This window comes from Entelurus aequoreus, linkage group LG16 (genome assembly GCF_033978785.1).
Source record: "Entelurus aequoreus isolate RoL-2023_Sb linkage group LG16, RoL_Eaeq_v1.1, whole genome shotgun sequence".
NCBI classification, from domain to species: Eukaryota; Metazoa; Chordata; class Actinopteri; order Syngnathiformes; family Syngnathidae; genus Entelurus; species Entelurus aequoreus.
Genome location: NC_084746.1, coordinates 31871706 through 31886038, shown reverse-complemented (window position 1 = coordinate 31886038; position 14333 = coordinate 31871706). Strand labels below are relative to the sequence as shown.

Below are 14333 nucleotides of genomic sequence, written 5' to 3'. Positions count from 1 at the left end.
ACCACAGTAAATTTCACAATTTTACCAATTTTGCTACTTTCACATTGCACAATTTGATGGATAACTTGCTTTGAAATCATTATTATTAGTATTTATTTCTATTTAAAAAATGGTTTGAATGTTTCATAATATATTTTTGCATAATTAGACAAACAACATTTGCGATTACTTGGAGTACTTTTTATTCCCTCCCAAAATAGAAAGAAAGAATACATTTAGTAAGAAAAGTTACAGTACTTTATTGATACATATTATTTCCAGGCTTTAGAGGGCCAAATCAAATGAAGTGTCGGGCCACATCTGACCCTCGGGCCTTGAGTTTGACACCTGTGGTCCAGTATGATATAAACCAATCTAATTACTGTAGCATCTATAAATATAATAATCTAGATCAGGACCAAACTATACAATCACTGGCTCCTGACCAAATTTGGTTTGATATTTGTGTATTATCAGTGAGATATAAAGGATTTTTTTGTGTGAAAAATGCCATTTGTGCAATGTAAAGAATTTTTTAAAAAAATAGCATGCTGCATAAAAATTTTATGGATAGTCAATTTTGCATACTTTTGACACAATGTTTTTCCTTTGGCAGGGGTAATAATTTTGTGTGAGGTAATTATTTGGTAATTTCATAGTGTTTATCATGTCTCACTGTAAGTAAAAACATAAAAATAAATGAGGAAAAAACCCTGAATTTTCATTAAAAGTTATTTGACTGTAAAGATGATTAAAAATAAATTATATTTCATAATAGTAAAAATAATAATGAAAACAATTGTTAGTTATAATATTGTATACAATAATATAATGTTATAATATATTAAAATGGAATATAACACTTCAGAAAACCACTGTCAGTAACTACAGTTGGTCGCTACATCTGTAAGTGCAAGTTAAAACTCTACTATGCAAAGTGAAAGCCATTTATCAACAACACCCAGCACCCGCTGGCTTCTCTGGGCCCGAGCTAATCTAAGATGGACTGATGCAAAATGTAAAAGTGGTCTGTTGTCTGACGAGTCCACATTTCAAATTAGTTTTGGAAACTGTGGACATCGTGTCCTCCGGACCAAAGAGGAAAAGAACCATCCGGATTGTGATAGGTGCAAAGTTCAAAAGCCAGCATCTGTGATGGTATGGGGGTGTATTAGTGCCCAAGGCATGGGTAACTTACACATCTGTGAAGGCACCATTAATGCTTAAAGGTACATACAGGTTTTGGAGCAACATATGTTGCCATCCAAGCAACGTTATCATGGACGCCCCTGCTTATTTCAGCAAGACAAGACAAGCCACGTGTTACAACAGCGTGGCTTCATAGTAAAAGAGTGCGGGTACTAGACTGGCCTGCCTTGTAGTCCAGACCTGTCTACCATTGAAAATGTGTGGCGCAATATGAAGCCTAAAATACCACAACGGAGACCCCAGACTGTTGAACAACTTAAGCTGTACATCAAGCAAGAATGGGAAAGAATTCCACCTGAAAAGCGTTAAAAATGTTTCCAAACGTTTATGGAGTGTTGTTAAAAGGAAAGGCCATGTAGCACGGTGGTAAAAATGCCCCTGAGCCAACTTTTTTGCAATGTGTTGCTGCCATTAAATTCTAAGTTAATGATTATTTGCAAAAAAAAAAAACTGTTTCTCAGTTCAAACATTAAATATCTTGTCTTTGCAGTCTATTCAATTGAATATAAGTTGAAAAGGATTTGCAAATCATTGTATTCTGTTTTTATTTACGATTTTCACAACGTGCCAACTTCACTGGTTTTGGGTTTTGTATAAAACAAATTTGAGAATAATGAAAACCAGTTATATCATTACGTACAATAATATAATTGTAAAAGAGTTACAAAAGTTACACCCACACACAAAATATATGTATAATTAACTACCTTCAGATATCATTTACACCTTACACACTAATTTCTGACCCAAGCAAGAACTCAAGTAGCTTTTGTGCAAAAAAAAAACCCTGAAGTCATTTACTAAGTAAGCACTTAAGTATTTGCAGAATTATTATGCATTATTAGTTACACCGTTTTAAATACAGTAGCACCATTCACTGAGAAATGCTTCACGGTGTAAAATCTCTATGACACAAAAGGATGTTAACATTCTGTGGTATGGGTCAAAATATGCTTTTAAGTGTCTAAAATATTTATTTATGATGAAAGACAGTGGTTTATAGGCTGTAGATGTACAGTACAGGCCAAAAGTTTGGACACACCTCATTTCAATGCATTTTTTTTTATTTTCATGACTATTTACATTGTAGATTGTCACTGAAGGCATCAAAACTATAACACCTGTGAAGTGAAAACCATTTCAGGTGACTACCTCTTGAAGCTCATTGAGAGAATGCCAACATTGTGCAAAACAGTAATCAGAGCAAAGGGTGGCTATTTTGAAGAAAATAGAATATAAAACATGTTTTCAGTTATTTCACCATAACTCCACTTGTTCATTCATAGTTTTGATGCCTTCAGTGACAATCTACAATGTAAATAGTCATGAAAATAAAGAAAACGCATTGAATGAGAAGGTGTGTCCAAACTTTTGGCCTGTACTGTACCTAATGTTGTCAGTAAGGGGCAGTTGACCTTTTGAGAACACCTTTAGCCTTTGTCACCATCTATCGTGTCTTTCTGTCCTCCAGGATGCCTTTGTGGAACTCTACGACCGTCAGAGGGAATCGGTGTTCAGCTGCTCCTGGCCCTCCATCAAGACCGTCTTTGGCCTAGCTGCTCTGGGGGCGGCGAGCCTCACCATCGGCGCGTACCTGACACAGAAGTGACCTTTTTTTGGCTTTCATTTCACTTTATTTTAAAAACACTTCTCATCCCCAATCCGGACTCTGCCCTCATGCCCAGAATAACAAGACACTTAATAAATGGCGACGTTGTAGCATGAGCCTTCCTTGTGTTAGCATAGACCGTAGTTGCATGTGTCATATGGGAGCTGACACGATGGTGGCGCCAGGCGCCAGCCCCCCGCACCACTCGCCCCTGGAGAAGAAGCAGCCTTGCCCCTGCTTGTTGGGCTGGTGGACCCTTTTGAACTTTGGGCTCCGGTTACCAGCCTTCTGTACCCCCCCCCCCCCATGCACCCGTACTGCCATCCATCAAAGGACTTCCTGTGAAGAACAGCTGCTCAGAATGAATAATGGACCAGCATGGTGTGTGTACGTACATGTGTGTTTGATAGTGTGCAGTGTATGGACTCAAGTATTGGCACGCCTGGCAATCGCACATCCAAATACAAAGAACCTCTCAAAATTAAACACAATAATGTAAAATGTCACCTTAACTAACTTTAAGTAATATTATTAACCGATCGAATCCCATCACGTGACATCACGTCCGGCTAGAAACTTGGTACAACCACTTGGCGGGAAAACGGGCGCATTTATAGAGTACTGCCTGTGAGTACTTTTGTAAATTTCCATGCCAACAAAGCGAGCATGCCTGATAGAAAGCACTCCAAACCAAGGCCTCACTTTTCAAATTGCGCTAGCTCGATGCTAATTTACACTGAATTTGCCATAGACATGTCACCAATTAGCATTAGCGAATTTACATGGCGGTTTCAACACCTTCAAATTTGGCAATGAAAACTACAACGAAGAAGCATGTTACAATCAAATAGCCGCTGTATAATAAGTAGTATATTTTCAGTATAAACACTTTGTAGGGCTCAATACAAGAAAAGACTGGCACATTCAACTGAACCGGACTACGGCAACATACCTAGGACAAACTGAAATTAATGCATACTTGCAAATGAGACTCAGAATTGTAAGGAAACATGACAGAACACATTATCTTGATCAGCTCAGTATTAAATAAATTATTATTGTAAAAATATAGTATTGTAAATATTTATGCGACTTGTCCACGGAGTACCCTGCCTTCCGGCCAAACACAGATGGGATAGGTCCCAGCCACCCCTGCAACCCTGAGAGGGACAAGCGGTAAAAAATGGATGGATGGATGGTTTCAACACATTCAAATTTGGCAATGAAAACTACAACTAAGAAGCACATTACAATAAAATAGCTGGTGTATAATTAGTAGTATATTTACAGTATAAACACTTTGTAGGGCTCAATACAAGACAAGACTGGCACATCCAACTGAACGGCAAAGACTACTTCCTGACTACGGCAACACACCTAGGACAAACTGAAATTAATGCATACTTGCAAATGAGACTCAGAATTGTGAGAAAACAGGATAGAACACATTATCGTGATCAGCTCAGTGTTCAATAAACTATTGTACCAGTATACATATAATATTGTAAATATTTATGCGACTTGTACCCCGCCTTCCGCCCAAATGGTAGGTTCCAGCCACCCCTGCAACCCTGAGAGGGACAAGCGGTAAAAAATGGATGGATGGATTATATATATATATATATATATATATATATATATATATATATATATATATATATATATATATATATATATATATATATATATATATATATATATATATATATGACATATGACATATTTAAAAAACAACACAACAACAAACAAGTAAAATATTTTATAAAATTAGTTATGTTTTGAACATGTTTCTGGTTTCACATTCTAACATTCCTACCCCTTTCCTCTCTGGAGATCATTTCTAACACAATTGTTCACTTCATTTTTTTGATCTTAAACATAGCAACCATGAATTAATAAATAAAATATCAATACAGTTCACATGTATATGTCGTTAACTTAATAAATGGTTCCCATAATTGACTAAATATGTGATATATTATCTGTCATCCATCAACCAGGTTCAATAATTTTATCAGTATTCCTCTTTCTTGTACTTTGTAAACACTGAGTTTGAACAATTTCTTAAACTGGATCGTAATAGTACATTGTTTGGTTCAACGTATGAACATTTATTAACACATGAACACACAAAAGTAACAGGATTGGTACAGCTGAGTACTGATAACTAGGGCTGTACCAGCTATCAAAACTCTAAAGACCGACTGCACAGTTTGTCTTCACAATAAAAGCGCTGCTCCAACCTGCCTGCGCTAACAAAATAAGAGTCTCAGAAAGCGGCCGTGCACAAGCTAGCAAGCTACGGAGTTTGCCGTCAATTTATTTCTTGTAAAGTGTATGAAAAAAAAAAAAGAGTATGGAAGCTGGACAAATAAGATGCCAAAAACCAACCACTTTCATGTGGTATTGGACAGAAAGGAGGACTTTATTTCTTCTCCATTTGAAAATGTGGATGCTATCAGCACCACTGTCTGACTCCAATCAATGCAAGTTATCTGAATCAAGTAATACACCAACTTATATTCTTGTCTTCATGAAAGAAAGGAATCTATATGTGTTAAACATGCTTTTATTATCATTAAACACCATTAACTTGCTAACAAAAATGTCTCTTTCATAAATAAATAAATATACGTTATATAAATGAATGAGGTAGATCCCCTTGACTTGGTCAATTGAAAAGTAGCTCTCCTGCAGAAAAAGTGTGGGCACCACTGATTTAGAACCTAATAAATAGAAATCGAATCGATTTGGGAAAATTGGCCCAATTCCCCGGTACCTGATTCAGTTTGAAAGTGAAAGGTAAAGAGAAGTCAAAACACTACTCAAGTTTTAGTGACGCAGGAAGGAAGCACTTTTTAAACATAGAGATGCAAAAATAAGTAAAATACTGATTATGAAATATAAAAAGAAGTAAATTATTGTAAAACTTCTCAGCCTTGATGCATAATGGAAGTGGCATTTTTTACAGCGCTTAGGTGGACAAATGGTGAGCAACATGCTCAGGTACAAATAACTGCTTGTACCTGGGAGGTGCATCTTTCCACAGCTGACTTTGATACTCTGTTTATTACTTTGAGATATCATTGTTTTAGCTACAGTACAGGCAAAACGTTTGGACACACCTTCACATTCAATGTGTTTTCTTTATTTTCATGACTGTTTACATTATAGATTGTCACTGAAGGCATCAAAACTATGAATGAACACATGTGGAGTTATGTACTTAAAAAAAGGTGAAATTACTGAAAACATATTCTAGTTTCTTCAGAATAGCCACCCTTAGCTCTGATTACTGCTTTGCACACTCTTGGCATTCTCTCAACGAGCTTCAAGAGGTTGTCACCTGAAATTGTTTTCACTTCACAGGTGTGCTTGAAGCTCATCAAGAGAATGCCACGAGTGTGCAAAGCAGTGATCAGATCAAAGGGTGGCTATTTTGAAGAAACTAGAATATAAAACATGTTTTCAGTTATTTCACTTTTTTTTTAAGTACATAACTCCTCATGTGTTCATTCATAGTTTTGATGCCTTCAGTGACAATCTATATACGGTAAGTAATAGTCATGAAAATAAAGAAAATGCATTGAATGAGGAGAAGCTGTGTCCAAACTTTTGGCCTGTACTTGTATATTGTACTGAATATCTGAACATTGTACTCTTTTCGTTTCCCTTACCGATACCCTTCTTTGGGGACAGCACACATACCAAAAAAAATAACAATCTAGGTGTGTGGGACGAATCTTTCCGATAAGTACTGAGCCGATGTTGCGGCGGTTCGAGCGCCACTTATTCGTACATGCTGCCAATGCGTATTCTACCCAAAATTGTTGTGCGTTGGAGGTTCCACTGTAGAAGATCATGAAGTAAGACATACCTTTATAGGGTGACTGATGTCGTAGCTCGTTGCTCATCAACACGATTCTAGTTCTTCCACACCAAACTCATCTAAACTGGCCTTTATGGACCTTGCTCAGCATCACTGGGAACAGAAAGGCAATTGATTTGGGTGGTCGAGTCTGATTGAGATTCATTGTTTAAGCGGGGTGTCTCAATACTTATGTCCATGTAGTGCATTTCTTGGATGGTGATGATGATGAAGACAAGAGAAAAGCATGTTGAATAGAGCACGAATGAAGAGAGAAACAGACGTCTTGGTCATGCAAAGATGCATTCCCTGTCAACACTTTGCATATTTCTTGTCTCTTATATTTCAACATCACAGAAGCAGTTGAGTTTGTATTCATTAAGAAAAAAAAAAAAAGTTTCCTGTGCGCTGGAACCCAAGAAGAAGTCCATCCGCTCCATCTATAAATTGGCTCTTACTTTATTGATGTTTGTCTTGTGTTACAGTCTGACCAAAAAACTGGAAGTGATTTTTTTGTGTGTAAATCGTTGCATGAGCGAAAGACACTGATCTTTAACCATATTTATACAGCAGAATAGCATCGGCGAAGGCACAGGAAAAAACAAAAACATATTGTATTTATTGAGAGGTACCAGTCTGTTTCTATGGCATAACACTGTAACAATGTTATTTCTGGCTGCTATTATAACAAGAAAAATGTTTGTTTTTTTTAAAGTGTGGTGTCAATATTGGCTTGAGGCTGCTATTCATTGAAACTGCCACAGTCTAGTCCTAGATAGCTGCAAACCAAAGTCATATTTTTTTTATGTAAACGACGAAAAGTAGCCTAAAAGAGGAAAAAAATGTCGCTTCACTTTGTTTATAACGTTACTGTACATTAATATAATCTGCTTTGTGCTGTCCATTATCTCCTATGTGTGTGTGTGTGTGTTCAGTCAGGCACAATGCAAAAAGCAAGCCACAGCTCTAACAGCAATACTGTTTTTTTTTATTTAGATATATTCCTTGTGCATATAAGAAGAATGTAGGCACTACGGTTGCTTTACACCTATAATCGCTAACCTGTAGCACTTAAAGAGAGAAAAAAAATTAAGTGAAACATGTCTTTTTGTTGTTGTTTACTGCTATAATCCACGATAAGCTAGGCCGGGATCCCGTTGTTCCTAATAAAACACATTTGTCAACATGATGGTCCTGTTTGTTTCTTGTGCAGACTGATGTACCTCAGTTGTCACATCACAATGATGGAAACGACGCAGTGAAGCATCCAACACCCTTGACGAAAAATATGCCTCAAGGCGCACATTATGTAACTCTGGACTCCATTAGATGGGTTTTATTTTGATTTTTACAAAGGAAGGAAGCTGATTTACATTTAACAAAATACTTTTTTTCCCTATCTGACATTTCAACATTCTTAACTGTAAATAGCATTAAATAATAACAACCAAATCAAGTAAATGCCATTTTAAGAGAGACTTATTGTGTCACATCTATACATTTTTTACAGTCATGCAAGTGCAAAAATACTGTATTTTTCAGACTATAAGGCGCACTTAAAATCCTTTCATTTTCTCAAAACTCAACAGTGTGCCTTATAACCCGGTGCGCCTAAAGTATGGAATAATTTTGGTTGTGCTTACCGACCTCAAAGCTATTTTATTTGGTACATGGTGAAATGATAATTGTGACCAGCAGGTGGCAGTAACACATAAGAGATATGTGTAGACTGCAATATGACTCAAGTAAACAACACTAAAATGGTATATGTTCCATTGAAAATATACACCATTACAAACGGCACTCAAAAATCTATCAAAATGTTTCAGTACGACTTTGGTAAGCTATGAAGCTGCATTGCTTGATGGATTGTACTGTGCTTCAACATACAAGTATTATTATGGTGTGTTTTGTTTCGCAATATTATGCAAAAGCAACTTTTCTTACCTTCTGGTACCTGTTGATCTGTATTTGGGATCTGCATAAGTCCTGAAAATGTGCGTGCGTCCGCCTTTGTAGTCTGTGCCGACACCGTAGTCGATAAGCTTCTTCATTTTCTCTAGCTTCTTGTTATGGGACATTCATCCTCCGCTGTTGCCATTTCTAATACAAAGTAGTGTAAAGTTCTTACTTACTGTAAATCTGTCAGTAAACTCGCCATGAAAGCACTAAAACATGGGTGTCAAACTGGCCCGCCGTGTAATTTCATTTGGCCTTTGAGGCAATATCAAATTAACATTAGAGCTGGCCCGCCGGTATTATACAGCTTCGGTGCCGCTGTAACACCGCATTCACCGCTAATACTCATACTTGCCAACCCTCTCGATTTTCAGTGCCTCTTTCGAAAGTCTCCCGGGGCAACCATTCTCCCGAATTTACCCAGAACCCCTTGCAGCACTAACTCTTCCGGGACGCTACAATATACACCCCCGCTACCACCAAACCCCGCCCACCTGAGCCCCGACATTAATGAACTAGCATCCCAGAAAAGATGGCAGGTATCTGGCTTGGGCACATCTGAATAGATCAGTGTGTGTCAAACTGAGCAGTAAAAAAGGCCTGAATGGTTGATTTATTCATTGTTATTTTATTTTCAAATTTATTAGCCTGTGGAAAAAGTTAATGTTGATATATGTACCTTAGAAGGCTGCAAATAAACAAGACGCATTCAATTTCTTATTTAAATTTTATTTAATATACCATTGATGTTTTTTCGTTTGTTTTTTGAAAGCTGATTTTGCACTATTAAGTTATATAAGCGTTGCTTGTTCCATATTCAGTGTTAAAGCAAATCAGTGTAGCAAACTCAGCAACAATTAACATTTTATTCATGCACTTTCTCTTGCTACTTCAAGGCTTGAATGTTTGATTCATTCATTATTGTTATTTTATTTTCAAATGTATTATTAGCCTGTGGAAAAAGTTTATTTTGATATTTACCTTAGAAGGCTGCAAATAGAAAAGAGGCATTAAATTTTTATTTAAATTTTATTTTATATGCCATTGATATTTTTGAATTATTATTAGAAACTGGATTTTGCATGTCACTATAAAGTTATATAAGCCTTGCTTGTTCAATATTTAATGCAAAACTTGTTTGGGTCCTTATTAAAAGGTTCATTTGTTCAACCTTGGCCCGCGGCTTTGTTCAGTTTTAAATTTTGACCCACTCTGTATTTGAGTTTGACACCCCTGCACTAAAACATACCTGTATAGTGACTTTGCATTATTCACCCAAGGAACTTTAGTTATTAGAGAGTTCCTGTTGGACGTTTTTCACAGAACACATTTTCGGTATTGTTGCAGTAGTAAGCCACGGATTATGAGATGCTGCTCCGTGCTATCAGCACTTCAGTCATCAACAAATATATCATCTGAGAAATGGACATTGAAACGGTGTAGGTCTCACTTCGTAGGATATGTACAGCGAGCAGTGAACATAGTGAGCTCAGAAAGCATAAGAACAAGTAAAGTCTGAATGTCATTAAAACAGTTAGCTCCATCTTTTGACACTTCTTCCACTCCCGTCCTTGCACGCTACACCGTTACAACAAAGATGACGGAGAAAATACCGTATATTACCAAATAACCGCCCATGTCCTAATAGCCGCCCGGGGTCTGACCCCATTTTGTGAATTAACCGCCTCTTCCTAATAACCGCCTATGTCCAAATAGCCGCCCATAGGCTGTTATTTGCATAATTTAGATTAAAATGCTACTGGGGTTGCGTTTGCTGCAGTATTATTGTTTTGATGGTTTTATAGAGTACTTGGTACCATAATTTTATTTTTCCTGTATGCTGCTTTATTTAAAACTTGGAGTACTGTAGCCTTTATTTTATTTAAGTGACAGTATTACTGTTCTGTTTTGATGGTGGGTTTTATACTTGAGTATCAATCAATCAATCAATGTTTATTTATATAGCCCTAAATCACAAGTGTCTCAAAGGGCTGTACAAGCCACAACGACATCCTCGGTACAGAGCCCACATACGGGCAAGGAAAACTCACCCCAGTGGGACGTCAATGTGAATGACTATGAGAAACCTTGGAGAGGACCGCATATGTGGGTAACCCCCCCCCCCCTCTAGGGGAGACCGAAAGCAATGGATGTCGAGTGGGTCTGACATAATATTGTGAAAGTCCAACACATCAGCGAAAGTCCAGTCCATAGTGGGGCCAGCAGGAACCATCCCGAGTGGAGACGGGTCAGCAGCGTAGAGATGTCCCCATCCGATGAACAGGCTAGCGGTCCACCCCGGGTTGGGAGCAGAGTAGAAAAGAAAAGAAAAGAAACGGCAGATCAACTGGTCTAAAAAGGGAGTCTATTTAAAGGCTAGAGTATACAAATGAGTTTTAAGATGAGACTTAAATGCTTCTACTGAGGTAGCATCTCTAACTTTTACCGGGAGGGCATTCCATAGTATTGGAGCCAGAATAGAAAACGCTCTATAGCCCGCAGACTTGTTTTGGGCTCTGGGAATCACTAATAAGCCGGAGTTCTTTGAACGCAGATTTCTTGCCGGGACATATGGTACAATACAATCGTCAAGATAGGCAGGAGCTTGACCGTGTAGTATTTTATACGTAAGTAGTAAAACCTTAAAGTCGCATCTTAGGTGCACAGGAAGCCAGTGCAGGTGAGCCAGTATAGGCGCAATATGATCAAACTTTCTTGTTTTTGTCAAAAGTCTAGCAGCCGCATTTTGTACCATCTGTAATCTTTTAATGCTAGACATAGGGAGGCCCGAAAACAAAACGTTACAGTAATCGAGACGAGATGTAACGAACGCATGGATAATGATCTCAGCGTCGCTAGTGGACAAGATGGAACAAATTTTAGCGATATTACGGAGATGAAAGAAGGCCGTTTTAATAACACTCTTATGTGTGACTCAAACGAGAGAGTTGGGTCGAAGATAATACCCAGATTCTTTACCGAGTCTCCTTGTTTAATTGTTTGGTTGTCAAATGTTAAGGTGGTATTATTAAATAGATGTCGGTGTTGAGCAGGACCGATAATCAGCATTTCCGTTTTCTTAGCGTTGAGTTGCAAAAAGTTAGCGGACATCCATTGTTTAATTTCATTAAGACACGCCTCCAGCTGACTACAATCCGGCGTGTTGGTCAGCTTTAGGGGCATGTAGAGTTGGGTGTCATCAGCATAACAGTGAAAGCTAACACCGTATTTGCGTATGATGTCACCTAGCGGCAGCATGTAAATACTAAAGAGTGCAGGGCCAAGAACCGAACCCTGGGGAACTCTGCACGTTACCTTAACATAGTCCGAGGTCACATTGCCATGATTTTATTTTTCCCGGTAGGCTGCTTTATTTAAAAAGTGTTTTTATTTTTAATATTGGTATTCTATTTGACAATTGTTGCACTACTGCCATGTTGAGGCCTTGTTGATCTATGGTCTTTTGATAGCCTACCTCATCTCTTGTTTTTTTGTTTGTATGTTTACAATAGCTTTTACATTTAAAGTTTTTTGTACGAAAAAAAAAATACTGGACAGTAACCATTGTAACCAAATAATGGCCTGGTGCAGGCTGGTGCAAAAATAAATAAAAGCCTTGTGCAAATAACCACCTGCTTCTTTTAAACGCCTGTCTCCAAAATTGATTTTGTGAAATAAACGCCCGGGCTACTATTTGGTAATATACGGTACGCTGCCGAAGGTGAGCCACGTAAATAAAACCGCCCACAAAACGGCGCATAATAAAGCCACTGTCAGAAAGCAGCTTGAAGATGGTCTGTAAAACATAATCCATGCAACATTTTGACCAAAGAACCACCATTACATGTTATGTAGACCACAAGGAAGTGTTTTCACTTTTGAAAAAAAACTAAAATATGACCCCTTTAATGCGCCCTATAATCCGGTGCGCTTTTTCTATGAAAATAGCCATGACTAGACCCGCTCATCGGCAGTGCGCCTTTTAATCCGGTGCACCCTATGGTCCGGAAAATACGGTGAGTAAAGTACAACTAAAACGAGGTTAAACTGCATTACTAACCGTTGAGGCGTGATGGAACCATAGGACTTAAGGGAAAAGGGAGACTTGCTGACGGCAGTTGATACCTGGCATCACGGTCTTTGCATTCCAGACTGTTGTAAAAGGTCAAAATAAAATATAATACAATTAGAATAAACCAAAACTACTTACTTTCAATTAGGCATGGCGAAGCCATAGCATTAAAGGAGAACTGCATTTTTTTTTTAATTTTGCCTTTCGTTCACAATCTTTATGACACTCAAGAAGACAAAAAGGTTTTGGGGTTTTTCGCATTCGAACATATAAAATCGTCTCGTTCTTGGTGGCTAGCAATGCAGCTAATGGGAGCAATTAATTATACCACTAAATCACTTTAAACACGCATTCCAAAAACCGCCAAGTGTACTTAATTTACGTTATGTAACCTGTAAATTAACCAAAGAGTAGCACCATTGTTATTGTAAAAGCGAACAAACTATTTCTCTAGCGTACTAACACATCGGCAGGCTACGGTATTAGCCGTGGACGCTAACTACGGCAAGTGATAAGCTAGCTTCTGCGTCAGCACGAAACGCGTTTGATTTTGTGAAGCACAAAACAGTAATAGAACACCAATTTGTATTGAGTAAAATTAGTAACAATCATCTTACAGTGTCCGTTTGGTCCAGCTGGCCGGGGACGTTTCCATTTGATTTGGTAAGCAATCGAGTAATTTAGCATCGCTGCAGCGTGACCATGTCGCGCACTCTCTCGGCTTCCGTCTGCGCCAACATTTCAGCCTCTTCTTGTACTCCCTTCGAAACCCAGTAGTTCATCCTCCGTATATTTCATTTAAAAAAGATAAGGTTGTGAATCCTTATTTGTCCAAAACTAGTAGTCTTCGTTGTCTATTACCAAGTATGCCATGATTAGAAAACACATTAGCGTTTGATTCCGGGAGTAGGAACACATTTGTTGCAGAAAGTAGAAAGTGCGCTGCTATGGAAACGGAAATAAATGCGCAGAATTTGTTTCAGCTGTGCATAAAATCATAGACATCTTATAATATGTCTATGCATAAAATTACCAAAATACAGTAAATATTGTACATATTGTTATGAACGTGTATGTTACTATGATTCGCAGCGTGGGTATAAAACGTTGATGGAGGGCTTTGAAGGCTACGCTGACTCCCATTAGCTATATCTTGCAAACGTGTTTAATAATCTTTAACATCCTAAAAAAAAAAGACGTGTTCTTGTCTCTTACGATTGTGAATGATAGGCAAAATTCCAAAAACAGTGCAGTGGAAAAGGCAGACTTGTTAAGGGCAATTTGAATCGGATATTGCACTTTTTAACATTATCTGCCATAAAGTGTAACAATTAGTATTATACAACCAAAATAAAGTACAACTACTCACCTTTGATGAGGCGCGATGAAGAAATAGCGTTTAAGTGGAAAGGCAGGCAATGTATTTTATCATGCTTTTTTTAACATTGTTGTCTGTCATACCATGAATTGATTACCCCGACTTAAACAAGTTGAAAAACTTATTCGGGTGTTACCATTCACTGGTTAATTGTACGGAATATGTACTGAAATGTGCAATCTACTAATAAAAGTTTCAATCAATCAATCAATCGAAGTGCAAAATTACTTATTGCCTAATGGCGGACCACGCAACGTTA

The 14333-nt window shown here is 37.8% G+C and overlaps 2 protein-coding genes across 2 annotated transcripts in view; one reads left to right on the top strand and one right to left on the bottom strand.

Moving 5' to 3' along the window:
- The window catches only part of bcl2b (BCL2 apoptosis regulator b), a 54657-nt gene extending 50239 nt beyond the window's left edge, over positions 1–4418 (top strand). The window contains exon 2 of the mRNA XM_062022660.1: positions 2660–4418. Coding sequence (XP_061878644.1) covers positions 2660–2797 — 138 coding nt within the window. The 3' untranslated portion in view covers positions 2798–4418. The remainder of the gene's footprint in view (positions 1–2659) is intronic.
- LOC133630849 (laminin subunit alpha-3-like) overlaps positions 1–13596 on the bottom strand; it is a 288676-nt gene extending 275080 nt beyond the window's left edge. The window contains exons 1-3 of the mRNA XM_062022652.1: positions 13314–13596; positions 12685–12776; positions 6675–6779 (exon numbers count right to left, since the gene is read on the bottom strand). The gene's annotated coding sequence lies outside the window, so the exon portion shown is untranslated. The remainder of the gene's footprint in view (positions 1–6674; positions 6780–12684; positions 12777–13313) is intronic.
- Between the last annotated feature and the right edge of the window lie 737 nt (positions 13597–14333).